The sequence below is a fragment of the Bos mutus genome, chromosome 6, assembly GCF_027580195.1.
Source record: "Bos mutus isolate GX-2022 chromosome 6, NWIPB_WYAK_1.1, whole genome shotgun sequence".
Lineage (NCBI taxonomy): Eukaryota > Metazoa > Chordata > Mammalia > Artiodactyla > Bovidae > Bos > Bos mutus.
Genome location: NC_091622.1, coordinates 37,330,543 through 37,350,338, shown reverse-complemented (window position 1 = coordinate 37,350,338; position 19,796 = coordinate 37,330,543). Strand labels below are relative to the sequence as shown.

The 19,796-nt window shown below is 34.6% G+C and overlaps 2 protein-coding genes across 6 annotated transcripts in view; one reads left to right on the top strand and one right to left on the bottom strand.

Annotated features, from left to right (window-relative positions):
• Positions 1-2,898, top strand: part of LCORL (ligand dependent nuclear receptor corepressor like) — a 173,747-nt gene extending 170,849 nt beyond the window's left edge. For 2 of the 3 annotated variants that reach the window (XM_070372175.1, XM_070372174.1), the window contains one exon: positions 2,718-2,843. Coding sequence is in view for 1 of the 3 variants with exons in the window: in XM_070372176.1 (XP_070228277.1) it covers positions 2,718-2,898 (181 nt within the window). In the remaining 2 variants the exon portion in view is untranslated. Of the gene's footprint in view, positions 1-2,717 lie in introns of all 3 variants that reach the window. The other variant, XM_070372176.1, reaches the window with a different exon arrangement.
• Positions 2,899-2,944: 46 nt separating this feature from the next.
• Positions 2,945-19,796, bottom strand: part of NCAPG (non-SMC condensin I complex subunit G) — a 48,648-nt gene continuing 31,796 nt past the window's right edge. For 2 of the 3 annotated variants that reach the window (XM_070372182.1, XM_070372183.1), the window contains 7 exons: positions 11,616-11,797; positions 11,175-11,349; positions 8,870-9,031; positions 8,478-8,616; positions 8,051-8,134; positions 6,174-6,249; positions 2,948-5,295 (listed from right to left, as the gene is read on the bottom strand). In XM_070372182.1, coding sequence (XP_070228283.1) covers positions 5,178-5,295; positions 6,174-6,249; positions 8,051-8,134; positions 8,478-8,616; positions 8,870-9,031; positions 11,175-11,349; positions 11,616-11,797 — 936 coding nt within the window. In that variant the 3' untranslated portion in view covers positions 2,948-5,177. Of the gene's footprint in view, positions 5,296-6,173; positions 6,250-8,050; positions 8,135-8,477; positions 8,617-8,869; positions 9,032-11,174; positions 11,350-11,615; positions 11,798-19,796 lie in introns of all 3 variants that reach the window. The other variant, XM_070372184.1, reaches the window with a different exon arrangement.

Genomic DNA, 19,796 nt, shown 5'->3' with positions numbered 1-19,796 from the left:
TCACAACCCAAGAGTCAGCATGCAGGATAGCATAAACAGATCACAGGCCCTGAAGACTCGCTCAGTTTTGTGACCTTGGGTCAGTCATTTTACTTCTTTAAGCCTCAGTGGATGATTGTTAGAACCGAATGAGGTCAGTGTAAGAAAGACTTGTAGCATAATGCCTGGCATCTAGCAACTGCTTTTATATATATAAATATATATATATATATATATATAAAATATAAGTCATATTTTTAGACTTGTCTTGATTACGCTAAAATGTTTTCTGCAATGTGACTGGCTTAGTTTATTGTCTATATGACAGAAATGAACCATCACATACCTCCAGTAATAAGTAAAACAAGTTTAAATTATTAGAGTTGTATATATGAAAAAAATATTTTAGAATTATCTGTAATCATTAATCATTAAACACAAATAATAACTATTTGGATTCCCATGACTTAAAAAATTATTTTTTCCTTTTATACTTTCCAAATGCACATTTTCTGTAAACCATTATGCAGATGGTGGAGAGAGGCTCTGTCTTAGGGTGAGTGAAATTACTGAAGTATTGAAAATAGGCTGAGCTGTCTACATAATCATTGCAGGCAACCTTTGCCTTTATTCGGGCCTGTTTCTGATGATCTAATGAGAGTCAATCAACATGCTTTAAAAACTATATGGAGCTATAGACAAATGTAAAGGTTTAGTTTAACACTACACACTTTGGTGAAAGGGGGAGGAAGCTAGAAGAGAGGTACTTATCCAAAGTAAGGCCATGTCTATATCAGATAAGGAACCTAGATGGTACTCGAAGCCTTAGTAAGGGCTGTGTTCTATTCTTAGTATTGTGTAGATCACAGGTGCCCAAATTTTGAACGTTACTTTTTTGGTAGGTATGTATTGATTAAACATGTCAATCTGTATATGGGTACTAACATTGAGTTCTTTTTCTTGACTGATTTTTTTTCCCATGCATTTGTATAGTTTTGTGCACCTCTAGAGTTTGTGTTCCCAAATTTGGAGTTTACTCTCTAAAAAAGTAACTTTAAAAAATTGTCCTTAAGTATTGAAAAGAACAATAGTTATTATTACTCTGTGATTAATACTTTGTTAAATAGCAAAAAAAAAAGAAAAATTTTTATGACCACGATTTGTTGATCCATGCCATTGTTTTCTTATTTGGGAGTTTGATACCTGATATACATACCTACCAAGGTACCTCAATTAATATGATTGGGTTTGTATAGCTTCCTTTAGTTTCTCAAAGGGGCATACATCAAACTTTGTTTTGAAAATACAAATAAATATGAAGACTGGCAGTCCTTGGAGGAAGGAAAAACATTACTGTCATTAATCATATGGCTTTTTTTAAGTGATTTACTGTTTTTGATTGGTAGTCTTTTAGGCTGTCATTGTTTCATATCTATTTATAAAAATTGAAATGTCATTCAGTGAAACGAACAATGTGGGGAAAACTCAGTGAAAATATGATAGTTGTTAAAATACCATTTAACAGGTTAAGTTTCTGGTTTATGGAATGACAAATGAGTCAGTTGTTTGAAGTTGCAAGGAGGGTTCAGGAAATTGCTACTGAAGTCTGTATGCTGCTGCCATTTACCAATTCTAATAAGCCACTACACTACACAGCTCAGCTTCCTCTTTACTAATGGGCAGAATCATTGACGTGCAGTTAGAGAAAGCTTCGGAGAAGGCAATGGCACCCCACTCCAGTACTCTTGCCTGGAAAATCCCATGGATGAAGGAGCCTGGTAGGCTGCAGTCCATGGGGTCGCGAAGAGTTGGACACGACTGAGCGACTTCACTTTCACTTTTCACTTTCATGCATTGGAGAAGGAAATGGCACCCCACTCCAGTGTTCTTGCCTGGAGAATCCCAGGGACAGGGGAGCCTGGTGGGCTGCCATCTATGGGGTCACACAGAGTCGGACACAACTGAAGTGACTTAGCAGCAGTAGCAGAGAAAGCTTAGGAATGATGTAGCCCAATTGAACTCATCAGTCGAACTCATCAGTCGTGTCAAATGAGCTAATGTGTATCAAGCTGTTTCTAAACATAAGGACTCACATCTGAAGATGTGAATTGACTTTCATTATTACTTAAGACTTGGGATTACATGTGCGTCACGTGTGGAGTGGCTAGCTACCTTTGGACTGTTAAGTCTGTGATTTTAGAGAAGATTCTCATCAGAGAGCTAGTAGACAGGCATAAAGAGCAAGGACTGTATTTCAGCTCCAGCCCTGCAACTCAATTTTATTTGTACTGTAACTCTGTGACTCACTTTTATCGTCTCTTATGGGCTTACACTATACCAGCCTTGCTTGGTTGTTAATGAAATGTGGGATAATGCATGTGAATGTGCCTAGAATATGGTAGGCATTCAACAGAGGTTAATTCCTTCTTGTGTCAAAGTGTCTGCGATCCTTGATAGGTTAAAGGAAACGTTAAAAGGGTTGAATGCCAAGCTCAGTAGGTCAAATATCCTGAGGGATACTGATGAAATCCATATATGCTATTTTTTGTTCAGGGGAATCTGAGTCAGCTCTCAATTACTTATGTTGTTGCATTCAGTTCATTAAGGCAGCAGGAGCTTTAAAAAAAAAAAAAAATGCTGTTTAGGGGTCCAAACAGTAAAACCACTGAGTTTTCTAAGGTTGATCATTTCTTTGAAATGAAAGCAAAACTAAAGTGCTTTACACTTTTCTTTTCCAGCATGCTACAAGTGAAAACTGATGAGAAACTGAATTTGTCTGATGGGAATACAGCAAGTTGCCCTCTGAGCCCCATTAAGATGTGCCTTAATCATCCCATTGAATGGAATCTGAAGTTGACAGCAGCATCTCTAGCAAGCTGTACAGTTCATAACCAAAATCTCAAAAGTGAAGAGAAATAGATTGCAGTTCTTCTTGCACTATCCTTATTTTGTACATCAACGTTCTTTCTGCCAATAGCATTTATTGATTTTGAAATACTTCCGGTCTTGTGATTTGTCTATAAAATCATTAATCATTTTGATTATATTTTTTGTATTTTTTACATGTTTTATGCCAGACCATTGTGGAATTTTGCAGTACAAATGGATTTTGATGTTTCTCTTTTTAATGGCATTTTGTGAATTTTTTACACCCTAAATATATAATTGTCCCGTTTTATTTCTGTACACAAAGTCTTAATATATAATGCATTGTGAAATTTAGAAGGCTAGTGCTGTAAAGACTTCTGATGACCTGACCCATGAACAGTTGTCTAACAGGTGGATACCAACTACCTCGAAGCAAATTGGTAAAAGGCAAAGGTATCTCTTAGAAGTATCTCTTTCAAAGTTATATATGTATAGAAAATTGATCATAGTTTATCATCAAGTGTTTCATTCATAGGGAGAATCTGATCAGTTATTTCTCTGTACTTTTAAACCTATGAAGTCTGTGGGCTTTAAGAGCAATGGCACAACTGCATGTTTACTCTTCAGCATATCTGTGCCTCTTGCAGATAAGAATACTGTTTGATTTTTTTAAGTTATCAGTTTTGAATGAAAAATGGTAAATGGATTTACATCTATTGATTTTATTGTATTCTAGCCATTTATTTTAAAGTGTAAAGGGATGTCCTAAAATGAGGATAATATTCCTTTAGTAGTGCAAAGCATAGCTTCACCATTGGCTTATGTGATTGTGTCTAAAACTTGAATAGTAAGAATACTCAAAGTTTGGTGCTTAAAGTTATTTTTCCATGCCAGAGAAAGCAAGCTGTGGTATGGTGGTCCATGTAAGTATGTAAGAATATGGCTGCTTCCCTTTGGATAGCTATGGATTAAAAGGGATTTAGTTTATTGAGATTATAAAAAGACTTTTACTTATAGCATACCTTTTAAGACCTTATTTATCCCAACCTACCCCACCCCCCAAATAATTTTTTAAATGACAGGGATTTATCAAAAAGGCTTACATAAAGAATTTGAAGCACAGGAAAAGACAGCCAACAGAATGAAAAACAATCACCTGTTTTTCACTGTTTTGTATCACCACCATATCTTCATTCTCCTTTTAGCTTAATAAGCATTCTTTGTAACTTCTGGGCTCCTTTTATATTTCTCAGTTGTATAAAGCATATATACATATGTAACATAGCAATCTGGCCCAGAAAAGCACAGCAGTCTTAACTTCAGCTCCATCAGAGAACATCACCTTAAAGAAATGGCCTCTCAGAAATAAACCTTAAAAAAAGCACAATTATTAAAATAGATCCAATGTTAGGTTATTTCTGTTCTGAATAATTAGATTATCAGAGGGTAAAAGACGTTTTGTTGGGTATTAACACAAGGAAAGAGGACTGATTTGACAGAGTAAGTTTCTTAAGTCAGGCAAGTGCCAATTTTATTCAGAAAATAAATTTACAGTTGAAGAAATAGTGCTCATAAATTAGTATGTAGTGAACTTCCTGTCACATTCTTTTCCTACTAGTATTTTTTAATCACTCACAATAAATATTTTGTTATATCCCAAACACAGAAAACCCCATCATTAATACATATATGTGAACATCTCCCTAACCAAGGAACCATCAACATAAGCAAACTTGGGCTCTCATATGCAAACACTTTGGGGAAAAAAATCACCTATACAAGTAGCATTATCAAAATATTTTAAAGTGTAAGGATCAAAAAATGATAACTTTTGAACTTGGATGCTGGGGACTCTGGTTCATCATACTAGTCTTCCCTGGAAATAAGCTTGTTTCTGGCTAGTTTGTGGTATTTATTTGTCCTTAAGATGTCATTTTAAAAATGTGTTCTGAGGTGTTATTATCTATGTTGGATATGCCACAGCTAAGTCGTTTCTCAAAGCAAGCAGCCGCTAATTACACTTAGATGTTGCCCATATGCCATGATTTTAAACATGAAAATTCATAAGGATCACCTGGGAGACCTGTTAAAAGGCAGGTTCCCAGGCCCACCTTAGATTCTTATTAAATCCATGATTGATTGATAGCAGATGGAGCAGTAAGCACACTTATAGATTCAATACAGGATAAAACAATGTGGAATCGCACACCAGAAATTTCTGCAAGAATCAGACTTTAATTTTCATACAAGGGTAACTTTATTAAAGCAAAGAACTGAACATAATTTTAAAGGCCATTTTTCAAAGGACTCCACCTCCATCATTTCTTCTCCTAACTTTTATCTTCATTGAGAAATTGTGCAAGGTTAAGTTTACTTTTTTCTAGTGCTGCTGTTTTGGCTCGTCTTGGTAATCTCATCTTCATTTCTGATTCTGGAACTTCATGATCACTAAACAGATGTTGAAATACACCAATTTAAATATAAGCTTTAAAACAAGTTTGTTTATAAATAAAATTTTGTTTCTGTCATTCTATCAGTGTGTGATTGATATCCTGATTCCATTGAGCTTAAAACTAAAATCTCAAAACCAAGAAACACTGACCTGGTATTATACAGAATAAAGCAAAAAACAAAAACTTAAATTTCTATAATGAAGCCTATAATTAAACAGGAACCATAGCAACTGCCCAAGAATTTTATGGGATACTCAAGTAGTGAAAAAAATAAGTTGTATTTATTTAGGCAAATAAATTCCTAAAACACTAAACAGCAAGTATCCCCAAAAGATACTTTTTCAATTTAAAAATTTTATACTGAAAATATATATACCTTTAAAATTATATACTGAAAATATATACATTTTACCTATGAATGAATGAATGAACACAAGACAGCTGTAAACATTCAGCTTCCAACAGTGGCTTATTGGCAGAAATCAAAAATAAATTATACCACTAACACCATCCAAATTACAGGCAGAATTATTCTATCATTATAAATGTAGAGAACCCAAATCTAAATCTCAGTAGTTTGCCAATTCAAATTCAGAGATGTCATACATACGTGATCTTTTAATTAGATGAACAGATGGAAATATAATTTGAACATAAAAATAATTACATAGTACTAAAAGTCATGTCAACCAATAGGAAAAGCACACAAACCAGAGGAAGTCAAATACTCCTGGATAATCTAAAAATATACATTTTCAGATTATCTTGTTATATATTCACAGTATAAGCAAACTACAATTTTTTTAACTTCTAGATAATTTTTAAAAAAATGAAGATAGGCTTCTTTACATATTCTAGATGTACATGGCATACCTTTCAGAGTTAGCCTCAGCTTCAACAGTCTGACGTCTTCTGTTCGTTCTAGCTGAAGCTACCACTTTTCTCCGTCCTTAAAGACAGTATATAACTCATTATCAATTGCTCATTTTAAAGCTATTTTCTCAACTACCCACCCTTTATTTTCCCCTCTTCACCACCCTTCCCTCCTGGTCCCCAGACACCTTGATACAAAGTACCAATACCATAGAGAAATGGAACCCAAGTAAGATTAAAATTTTACTAATTTCTTATGTAAGCTCTGACAATAGGCAAGGGAAAAGATGGAAACTGAGTTATACGGAGGGAAATTCTGTTAAATTCATTTGGGGAAACGAAGCATGTGAAAAATGCTACATAAAGAGTGTACCCCTTATGGCACAAGGCATATGTAGACCTAATGATAAGGTTAGAAATACAGATTAAGCCCATAAAACAGGTCCTAAAGAAATAGAACTTCAATCAGTAAGATATGGTTTCTTGTAAAATATTAAAATTTTACAAGAAAATATTCAAAATATTCAAATTACAAGGGCAATTCAAATGTGTGCCCTAAAACATTTCAGAATAAAATTAAGGCCTTTATATGCTGGAGGGGGTTACAAAAATTCTACCTGATAGAAATTTACAAAGTTAAGTGGCCTGTGATGATCCTCATTTATGATAATAAAATATCATATACAAATGAAATTTGAGCTATTAAAAAAAGAGGTGGAATTCGTGTAGTATATCTGACTAAAAGCAGTCTGATCAAAGCCAAATTATTCAGTATGGTCATTTGGTTGAAATTTATATACCATACTTATTCAATTGAGACTTTTGTTTTCTTCCAACATTACATATTTGCTTGTAAACTTCTAACGCAGTTATCCCCAAGAAAACATCCAACAATATGGGACTGATATGGAACAATATCTAGCAATCAGCATTCAAATAACTGGCTTCAAAACCATATCATGGCCAGATTCCATTTAGAAATAATTAAATCTTAATAGAAAAGGGCTTCAAAAAAAATTTTTTTAATGGTTGACTCATGAATGGAATTATTAGCATTCTTTAGTTTGCTTGGATGTGTTTTCTGATTCTTCTGTAACAAGCATGCATTGCTTTTGTAATAAGAAAATAATAAAAGATTAAAAAGACCTTGATTTTCAGATTTTTTTTCTAAGTGACCCCTAAATAGTCAACATTTACTTTATTCCAACAAATCCCTTATTGTTGGATATCCCTTGGAAAATAAATTACATTGGGAAAACATGAAATAAAAGGAAAATAGAAGCCCAGAAAAATACTAGGAAGATAAAAGGGACAAAAATGCTTAATCATATAAAGGACAGAGAGCAAACAACTGATAAATCTTAGTTTAACTCAAACAGTCCTTTTCAACAGATCTTTTGCATCATACTTCTTTCAATCAAAAGCACTTGAAGCAACAGTTATTACCTTTTTTAGAAACAAAGTAAAACCTAATATAAGCTGAAACAAATCAAAAAGAAACTTAAGGATATGCAATGGCAACCCACTCTAGTACTCTTGCCTGGAAAATCCCATGGACGGAGGAGCCTGGTAGGCTGCAGTCCATGGGGTTGCGAAGAGTCAGACACGACTGAGTGACTTCACTTTCACTTTTCACTTTCATGCATTGGAGAAGGAAATGGCAACCCACTCCAGTGTTCTTGCCTGGAGAATCCCAGGGTCGGCAGGGCCTGGTGGGCTGCCGTCTATTGGGTCACACAGAGTCGGACACGACTGAAGCGACTTAGCAGAAGCAGCAGCAAGACACTGAAAAATCTTTACACTTACCCAAGGAAACAAAGTATTTCATTCGATAACAAAACTGAAAAGTTATAAAGTTGTACAATCCATGTTATTACCTCTGTTGGTCTTTTGCTGAGTGGATTTCGTTCGAGTTGCTTTTACTTCCTTGACAGGAGTTATGTATACATCTTTATTCTTTTCTATTAAAGGAAATAATATAATTATTAAAAATAGCCTCATAAAATATGACCAAGTCAGTGACAATCAGTCCCAAAAGCAGCTACTGAAAATGTACCATAAGTAAATGTTCCAAGTGTGAACACTGGAAAATAAGCAAACAAAACTCTTAGGAACATAGTAGGCATGGTATTATGGTGAGAAATGTACATAAAAAATCTATACAAGTACAATAAACACTTATCAGTAATATTCATACACTTTCCCAAGTGAATTTAATTAGAAAAACTCTTCCATTTCTGACATCTATCACTTATATGTTAGAGGAGGAGAATCTTATAAATACTCAGGTTACTATATCGTTACCATCTTCACTCTGAAGAACAGTCATAGTTGTGATGTCATCCTGTGCTGCTACAGCTTGGTCACTATGTTCTTTAATTCCTTTTTCTATCTGAATCTTGATTTTCTCAAGAGCTCTTAGACATGTTCTATCTTTTACTTGCTGTAAAAAAAAAAAAATTTTATGCATTTTTTATGCAGCATATTTTTTAATGCAGCATTTTCTAACCTTTTAAAAAACTATATAATGATAAAATTAATAAAGCATTCTAAAAATTCTATGAAATTTATGAAGGAAATATTTACTTCAAGAAATGAGCACCAAATACTAATGTATGTATAAATTTAATAGAATGTAAATTCTACTTTGATAAAAAAAAACATATACACATTAAGAGTGACTAGAAACTACTTACCTCCAGAATCTCATTCAGCACAACCAGAAGATCTTTAGCAAGATCGCTGCTGAGTTCTAAAGAACTCAAAGCTTTCGTATAGACCCGAACTTCTGGTGAATGTGGACATGTTAGGATCTCATTGCAAATTTTCATAGCCAGATTGTCATGAACTGTTAAGGCCTGGCAAATCAAGAGAAAAATACTGGTAAATTGAAATGGTAACTTTGTAATACAGTCCTACATATCATTTCCAAATGTCTAAAACAAAATTAACATAACCCTCCTCATGTAAGCTCCCCTTCTTATAGTAGATGCTGTGGTACAATGTGTACTGAACCATTCACGCTCCAGGCTACCTTGAGTTTTAGAGGCTAAAAGTTCCCACATGTAGACTGAACCAAGCTTAAGGTCACACTTCCTCCCCAAGGGTTAATCCACATTCAGTAACTGGTAGATGTACAGGTACAACAGCCCAGCCTTATCTCAATTCTGGACAAAGCAAAGAACACTCCTAATTCTGGAACTTCCTGTGAGATCAGCTGAGACCTTAAGACTGCATGACAGTTCAATTTTCCTCTACCCAATCTATTTCCTTCATTCCTCCAAGATGCTGCTCATAAGAGTACACCCTAATGTCAACAGGTTCTTGAGGTCTTCTGTCATCCACACCTAGGACCTCAGAGTTATCTTGGATTCTTCCAATTCCCCCGCCTCAAAGCTCTTTCTGCTAGGCTTCTGTACAGCAACTTTTTTTCTATGTCAATTTCTACTACTTTTTACTACTACTTTCTATTCTCTTTCTACAAGCATTTATTTCCTAAAACCAATTTTTTAACTGCTCTCTTTATTAATATTCTCTATTCCTCTTACCAACTCACCACACCTAATGAAACTGACAATCAAATTAATCTTCCCAATAATGACTATTATCCCATTAAGCCTTTCATTATACTCCCTGCAAATAGTCAACTCCAAATTCCCTATCCTAATGTTCTGCCCTAACAGGCCTATTCAGGACCCTTAGCTGTAAAGATTTTTCCACAGTTCCCCAACATGACTTATAAAACTAGCTACATTTGATCACCTGCACTGGGTCTTTTTCTGTATCCAAACCACTCCTCAAATCCAAACAAGGCCTAAGTAAATTTTACTCAGCGAGATTTAAAACTAGTAATGCCTAACTTACCATCCAAAGCACATGAAACTTGCCATCTTCTAAAATGCTAAAGCACTTAGCTATATCACTGACCCTTACTATATTTTGTCTTAATTTTTGTAATCTTCTTTCTAATAACATGTAACTTAGTAACTCAAATAAGGTATTCAGTCACTAAATATCAAAAACTAAAATATCAATTAAAACAAAAGACCAATACCTTCAACTTAATATACTGACATCTGAAATAATTCATAACACATTAATTTTCAATATGGTGAATGTTTGATTAAATGATATTAAAGGGTTAAAAACCAGCTTACATTTAATTTGTGCGAGAGTATGCACTAACTGTATCTTCTCTAAATTAAAAACAAAACTAAGCTTCAGGTGAGTTTCATCCTTTGAATTCCCCTTCCTTGTATCAGAAACATAGCAGGTATATCAATAATTGAGCACTCAATGAGCCCTACATAACAGGTCATTATTCAAAATGAGTAACAGCCAGCACGAGGTGGGGAGGGGATGGTAAAAATGAAGAATTTTTGGTAATTTTCGTTCAGTATCAAAAATGTTAGCATTTTTATTTTTATATGATATCTCCCCATTTCCCAAAAGGCCTTTTTAAATTAAAATGTAGTTAATTTACAACATTATATTAGTTTTAGGTGCATGACAGTTATTCAGTATTTTTATGGAACATACTCCATTTCAAATTATTTTAAAGTAATGGCTACATTTCCCTGCTGTACAGTATATCCTTGTAGTTTATTTTATAAATAGTAGTCTGTGTCTCTTAATCCCTTATCTCTGTCTTATCCCTCCCCTCTCTTCTCTGATAACCACTAGTCTCTACTTTATATCCGTTTGTCATATTCATTCTTTTTATTTTTTAGATTCCACAAATAAGTAATTAACAGAGTATTTGTCTTTTGTCTGAATTATTTCAAATTATTTCAGACAAAACACTCTCTAGGTCCCCCGACACAGTTGCAAAAGACATTTTTCTTTTCTTAGTGTTATGTACTACCACTTACGCCAGAAATTTTAAGATCAATATGCAGCCTCTCTATTTTAAAGAAACTATCAGAAGGATTATTTTACCAAAGCAGTGACCTGCATGCTAGTTACTACCCTTACCATCCATAGGCTAATATACTCACCCACCTGATAATCTGGGGGATTCTTGGCCTGAGGATTTAACCCACTTGGTCTTGTCAAATCTACAAGTAACTCAGCAACATTAGTTATATCTATTTCAGCTAGAGGAGATGACGCAGGGGCATTGGCCAGTGTTTGCAGAGTTGGAAGAAAGGCTTCTTCAAAACATTCCTGGTTAGTCCTATTGAAAAACAATTCAAGGTATGTTACCAAAGAAAAAGCATATGATTCTTTAAAAACATTATATGCAAAATTCACCCTATCAAGACATACTACATGTTTATCTAGGAAAGAGCCAAATAATTCAGGTAGATAGAATCTAGGTAAATTCTTCTCATTTACCACTGAAGAAAAAGAAAACTAACAGCAAAATACTATAACTATGACTCATGAGGAGCCTGGATTCAATTTCAAGCTAGACTTTGGTTTATCAATATGACTAAATACCTGCTTGCATAAGCAAACATGGGGAAGAACACGCCGAGGCAATGTCGAAGTCGAATGTCCTCTTCAGTCACAGGGTTGTACCATAACAAGACAAGATGAGAAAGAATCCTGCTGCTGACCAAAAGTCCAGAGAACATCAGCTTGGCTAGTCCTTCTGCAGCTCCTGTTCTGAGTTCAGACACCTATTAAAAATGACTTTCATTAAAAGAAAATTTTTATTTGTATTAATACTTCCCTTTTAGGCCTTACATTGTAGCCCATCCTACAGTACTTTTATATAAATTTATCCAAAAGCATTCATGTTATTATGATTATTTAAAGGCACATAAGAGGATTTTATTTCTTCTTTTTAGGTTAAGGCTATGTGACAAACTATTAGTCTAGCTATAAATTCCCTTTCAATTCTTCAGAAGAACAAAAAGAACCAAAAGGTAATATTGTGAAACCAGAAACCAAAACCATATGTATTAAACACTTACCATGGTGCTAAAATATAGAAAACTTTCAGTAACAGTCTCTACCATCAGAGAAGGTGTCTATAAATGAAAGTTCCACAGGCAGGAGTGGCATTATGTGTGAATAACATGTAAAATGTGAATAGAAGGTGTACAAGAAGAAAAAGGCATTCCTAAAAAAGGGTAACCAAAACAAAACTAGATAAAAAAATGAAAAAGAGGTAGTGGTATTCAAACAGAGATACAGGTATAAAAGAGTAGTAGTTTAAAATACTGGCTATTAAGCCTGAATTAAATTCAAGCCTCTGATACTTCCTAGCTGCATGATCTGATCTTATGCGTATTACTTAACTTCTTTGTGACTCACTTTTTTCATATATAAAAAATGGGATAACAGAAGTACTTATCACAAAAGACAAAGAATATATGTAAAACTCTTAGAAGTGCCATCCACATAGTAAACCCTTAACAAATGTCAGTGATTATTTTTATTACAAATAGAAAGTAAGTTTTCTTAGCAATCAGGTTAGAGAGACCTTGAAAGTTAGGTAAAGAAATTCACCCTCAATGAGGTAGGATATCGTTGAAGATTTTTGAAAGAGTACTTAGACAAATGAGATTTCAGGAAAATTAGGTTGACAGGTCATAGATTATTTAACTAGATTCTGTGATGTATATGCAGACTACATCATCCGATATGTCGGGCTGGATGAAGCACAAGCTGGGATCAAGACTGCCGGGAGAAATATCAATAACCTCAGATATGCAGATGACACCACCTTTATGGCAAAAAAAAAAACAGAGGAACTAAAGAGCCGCTTGATAAAAAGAGGACAGTGAAAAAGCTGACTTAAAACTCAACATTCAAAAAATGAAGATCATGGCCTCCAGTCCCAACACTTCATGGCAAATAGATGGGGAAACGATGGGAACAGTGACAGACTTTATCTTCTTGGGCTTCAAAATCACTGCAGATGTGACTACAGCCATGATATTAAAGACAATTGCTCCTTGGAAGAAAAGCTATGACCAACCTAGACAGCATATTAAAAAGCAGACACATTTCTTTGCCAACAAAGGTCCATATAGTCAAAGCTATGGTTTTTCCAGCAGTCATGTGGATTTAAGAGTAGGACCATAAAGAAAGCTGAGCACTGAAGAATTGACGCTTTTGAGCTGTGGTGTTAGAGAAGACGCTTGAGAGTCCCTTGGATAGCAAGGAGATCAAACCAGTCAATCCAAAAGGAATTCAATCCTGAATAGTTTGCCCAACTGATGCAAAGACCTGATTCACTGAAAAAGACCCTGATGCTGGGAAAGATTGAAGGCAGGAGAAGGGGATGACAGAGGATGAGATGGTTGGATGGCATCACTGATTCAATGGACATGAGCTTGAGCAAGCTCCAAGAGTTGGTGATGGACAGGGAAGCCTGGTGTGCTGCAGTCCACAGGGTCACAAAAAGTCAAGACACGACAGAGCGACTGAACAACAGCAACAATGCTGACAGGCCATAATCTGGGAATGAAAGACAAGTCTAAACTAGAGGGGGCAGAAGGGAAATCCAGTGGAATGAGGAAATACAAAAACTATTTCAGAAATATTTTCAAAACTCAAAAATAAAAAGAAAAATATAAAAATATAAAATATAAAAAGAAAAAGAAATGCCAGAGTACTGACAGGTTCTTTACACACACAAACTCATTTAGGGCTCAAAACAACCATGAGGGCAGAGATTTTGTTCCACCCAGCACTGTACTCTCAAGACCATAGTTGACTAAATTAAAGAACCAGCCTGAATAAACATCATTTTTCCCATTTCAAAGATAAAGAAACAGGCCAGAGACAATAAATACCTTATTGAAGATTCAAAGATGTTACCAGAACACAAGTCTCTAAGTCTCCAATTCCAAAGGCTGCATGTCTTTCATCTTTTTAAAATTTCTAACATAGGAATTTGAATTGGGACAGGACTGCAGGTCTTTAAAGCATGTAAAGAAAACTTGTATATGGCCCAGAGGACAATTAAGAAAGTCAAAATTTTTTAGTGGTTATGACAAAAATAAAATCAAAGTCACAGAATCCAGTGAAGCCAGAAAGAGATTAATGAACCTGCAGTATTAAAACAAAAAAAACAAAAAAAACTCATTCATCTACAGTCAATTTTCCTGTTCAATAGTTTTCCATCTACGCAATGTCAGCAAACCCACAGCACTGGATAATTCCCAATAAGAAGTCAGTCTTATTACTTGGCTAGTAACTAAAAACTTAAGAAAATACTAATAAGGACTTATTTCCACCAATTTATAGTCAAAATGTGATGTCAAAAATTGTTACAGTAGGAAAGACATTAAATATTAATTTTAAAAAGGTCAACTCATCAAAAAGATACTTATAAACATAAAACAAACGGAGCCCCAAAATATCTGGAATACATTGATGGAACTGTAAGTAGAAGACAGCTCGAAAATAATAACTGAAGATGTTAATATGCCGCTTTCCATAATGAATAGAACAGCTGGACAGACCAATAAGGAAGTAGAGGACTTAACACCATAAATCTACCAAACATACAAAACACTCCCAACAACAGTGGACTACACAGTCTTCTCAAGAGCACGTGGAACATTCTCAAGAATAGAGCCTGTATTAGACCCAAAACAAGTCTCAGTAAATTCATAAAGAATGACATACAAAGTATCTTCTCCAACTACAATGGAAAACACTTGAAAAGCGTAACAAAAGAAAACTGTAAAATTCACAAGTATGTAAATTAAACAATATACTCTTCTTACACACCAACAGGTCAAAGTAGTCATCAAAATGAAAATTAGAAACTGCTTAATTAGATAAATAAAAATAAAAAACACAAAAACTTTTGATACGCACCAAAGTTTCAGAGGAAAATTTATAGCAGTAAATGTCTACGTTAAAAAAAAAAATCTAAAACCAATAAGCTAACTTTACATCTTAGAGAACTAAAAAAAGAGACAGAAAATTAGAGGGAAAAACAAACTCAATGAAACTGGAAGTTGTTTCTTTGAAAAGAGCAACACACCTGAAAAACCTTTAGTTACATTGACAAAAAAAAAAAGACACAAATAACTAAAATCAGAAATGAAAGCAGGAACATTACAACTGGCCTTACAAAAATAAAAAGTAGGATTATAAACATAATACTAAGAACTGAATATCAACAAATTAAACAACCTAGATGAAATGAACCACATCCTAGAAACACACAAATTGCCAAAAGGGCCTTAAATAGAAAATCTGAATACACCAATAAAAAATACATAGCTTGAATGAGTAAATCAGAAACTTCTCCAAAAGAAAAGTCTAAGACTAGACGTGTAAATTCTACCAAATATTTAAAGAACTGACAGCAATCTTTCTCAAAGTCTTCCTAAAAAACAGGAGAAAACAATTCCTATCTCAATTTATGAGGTCAGTATTACCCTGACACCAAAGGCAGACAAAGACAATGCAAGGAAACTATAGATTAATTTCCCTTATGAATACCAATGTAAAAAATCCTTACCAAATTACTAGCAAATCAAACCAAACAACATATTAAAAAGATTATACAACATAACTCAGTGAGATTTATCCAAAGAATGCAACGGTGGTTCAATATAAGAAAATGAAGCATTATAATGTACCATAGAAATTAAAAAAAAAAAAAATCACATGATCTTTTAAACTCATACAGAAAAACCATTTGACAAAATTAGACATGCTTTTATGATTAGGGGGAAAAAACCTCAGAGAAAAATAGAATTTCTTCAAAACGATAAAGGGCATTTATGAAGATTCCACATTATAGTCAACAAAGACTGAAAACTTTCCCCCTAAGATCAGAAACAGGACAAGGATGCCTTTTTTAACCACTGCTATTCAAGACTGTACAGCAAGTTCTAGCCAGAACAATTATACCAGAAAAAGAAATAAAAGATATTCAAATTGAAAAGGAAGAATTAAAACTGTCTCTTAACAGATAACTTGATCTTAGAGAGAAAATGCCAAAGAATAAACACACAGAGAAACTAAAAGAGTTAGCAAATGAATGCAGCAAAGTTGCATGATACAAAATTAAATCAATCCACACACAAAAATACAGCTGAGTTTCTATGAACATGAATGAACAATCCAAAAAAGAAATTAAGAAAATAATTCCATTTACAATAGCATCCAAAATAAAATATATAGGAATAAATTTAACCAAGGAAGTAAAAAACATGGACCCAGACACCTACATAACATTTTTGAAAGAAATCAAAGACGACCTAAATACAAGTAAAGACATTTGAGTTAGTGGATTGGAAAACATTAAGATAGCAATACTGCCTCAATGCAATCTACATATATTCAATGCAATCACTATCAAAATTCCAACAGACTTTTTTGCGGAAATGGAAAAGTCAATCCTCAAATTCATAAGAACTTCAAGGTACTTCAAATAGCCAAAACAATACTGAAAATAATGAGCTGAAGTTGGAAAACTCAACTCCCTGGTTTCAAAACTTACTATGAAGTTACATGAATAAAGAGAGTTTGGTACTGGCTCAGGATAGACAGACAATGAAAAAGAATTGAGAATCCAGAAATAAACCCACATACTGATGATCAATTGACTTTTCTGATCCTCCACAATGATGCTAAAACAATTCAGGAGGAAAAGAATAATCTCTTCAACTAATGGTGCTGAGACAACTGGATGTCCAGTTAAACAAATGAAACTGGACTTCTACCTCACACCATTTACTGAGATACTAGCTGAAAATGCACCAATACATCTAAATCAAAAGCTAAAGGAGTAAAACTTTTTGAAGAAAATAAAAGGATAAACTTTCATGACTTCTGATTAGACAGTGCAGTCTTAGACAAAACACCAAAAGCACAAGCAACAGAAGATAAATTAGTCTTCATGGAAACCTAAAACTTCATAAAAATCTAAGAACATTATTAAAAAAGTAAAAAGCCCAATTTAAAAATGAGAAAAGGATTTGAAAAGATATTTCTCTAAACAAGGAATACAAATAGCCAAAAGGCACAGGGAGATACTCATCACTAGTCATTGCTGCTGCTGCTAAGTCACTTCAGTCGTGTCCGACTCTGTGCGACCCCATAGACGGCAGCCCACCAGGCTCCCCCGTCCCTGGGATTCTCCAGGCAAGAACACTGGAGTGGGTTGCCATTTCCTTCTCCAATGCAGGAAAGTGAAAAGTGAAAGTGAAAGTGAAGTCGCTCAGTCGTGTCCGACTCTTAGCGACCCCATGGACTTCAGCCCACCAGGCTCCTCCGTCCATGGGATTTTCCAGGCAGAAGTACTGGAGTGGGGTGCCATTGCCTTCTCTGTCACTAGTCATTAGGGTAATTTAATTCAAAACTACAGTGAGGTGCCAATCCAATCTACTAAAATGGCTAAAAATTTCAATAACAATTTTCTCGTATTAATTTTAATAACAAACAATAAAATTGTTTAAAATAACAAGTGTTGATAAGGATGAAATCCCTGTTCATTGTTGGTACACTGGGAATGTAAAGTAGTTCAGCTGCTATGAAAAACAGTTTGGCAGGTCCTCAAAAAATTAAAGAAATTACCATATGAAACCATGAAATTACTACAGAAAAAACAGAGGGTAGTAAGCTCCTTAATAAAGGCAACAAAAGCAAAAATAAACAAATGGGACTATATCAAACTAAAAATCATCTCCACAGCAAAGGAAATCATCAATAAAATTAAAAGACAGCCTATGGAATGGGAGAAAATATTTGCAAATTATATATCTGATAAAGGATTAATATCCAAAATTATATATAAAGAACTCTACTACAACTCAATAGCAAAACCAAAATTTGATTAATTGTTGTTCCCTGGTGGTCCACCTTCCAGGCAGTTAAGTCCAGTTGTTAAGACTCCACCTTCTACTGCAGGGGGCGTTGATTCAACCTTCCTGACTTCAGATTATACTACAAAGCTATAGTCATCAAGGCCATACTGGCACAAAAAAAAGAAATGCAGACAAATGGAACAAGACGGAGAGCCCAGAGGTAATCCCATGCACCTATGGATTCCTTATTTTTGACAAAGGAGGAAAGAATATACAATGGGGCAAAGAGAATCTCTTTAGTAAGTGATGCTGGGAAAACTGGACAACTACTTTTAAAAAAATGAAATTAGAACAGTTCCTAAGACCATACACAAAGATAAGACTCAAAATGGATTAAAGACCTAAATGTAAGACCACAAACTATAAAACTCCTAAAGGAAAACTCAGGCAGAACACTCTATGACATAAATCACAGCAAGATCCTCTATGACCCACCAACTAGAGTAATGGAAATTAAAAAAAATAAACACATAGGACCTAATTAAATTTAAAAACTTTTGCACAGCAAAGGAAACTATAAACATAAACAAAGTGAAAAGACAACCCGCGAATGGGAATAAACAACAGTAAATCAAAGAACTGACAAAGGATTAATCTCAGAAATATACAAGCAGCTCATACAAATCAATAACCAAAACAATCAATCAAAAAATGGGCAAAAGACCTAAACAGACATTTCTCCAAAGAAGATATGCAGAGGTCTAACAAATACATGAAAAGATGTTTAACATCATTCGTTATTAGAGAAATGCGAATCAGAACTACAATGAGATATTACCTCATAGTGGTCAGAATGGACATCATCAAAAAATCTACAAACAATAAATGCTAGAGAGGGTGTGGAGAAAAGGGAACCCCCTTGCACTGTTGGTGGGAATATCAATTCATACAGTCACTATGGAGAAAATTATGGAGACTCCTTAAAACACTAGGAATAAAATCACCATATAACTCAGCAATCCCACTACTAGGCAGAACCCTGAGGAAACCAGAAGTGAAAAATACACATGTAACCCAAAGTTTACTGCAGCTTTATTTACAATAGCTAGGACATGGAAGAAACCTAGATATCCATCGACAGATGAATGGATAAAGAATCTGTGCTCTCACACGCACACGCATGCGTGCTCTCTATCTATCTATATATATATAAAAATATAATGGAATACTACTCAGCCATAAAAAGGAACATTCTTGAGTCAGTCCTAATGAGGTGGATGAAGCTACAGCCTATTATACAGAGTGAAGTAAGTCAAAAAGAGAAAAACAATCATCATATACTAATGCATATATATGGAATCTAGAAAGATGGCATTGATGAACCTATTTGCAGAGCAGCAGTGGAGACAGAGACATTAAGAACAGACTTATGGACACGGCTAGGTGGGGAGAAGGGGAGGGTAGGAGGTATGGTGAGAGTAACATGGAAACATACATTATCATATGTAAAATAGATAGTCAATGGGCATTTGCTGTATGACTCAGGGAACTCAAATCAGGGTTCAGCAACAATCTAGAGGGGTGGGACAGGGAGAGAGGTGGGAGGGAAATTCAAGTGGGATGGGACATGGGTATATCTGGCAGATTCATGTCCATGTTTGGCAGAAACCAATGCAATACTGTAAAGCAATTATCCTTCAATTAAAAATAAATTTTTAAAAAAATGAGCAGAGGTACTGATAAACATTTTTTGTGAAAAAAGATATAAAAATGGCTGACAGGCACATGAAAAGGTGCTCAATATCACTACTCACCAGGAAAACACAAAACAAAAGTAAAATGAGGGACTTCCCTGGTGATCCAGTGGTTAAGACTCCACCTTCCAACGCAGGGG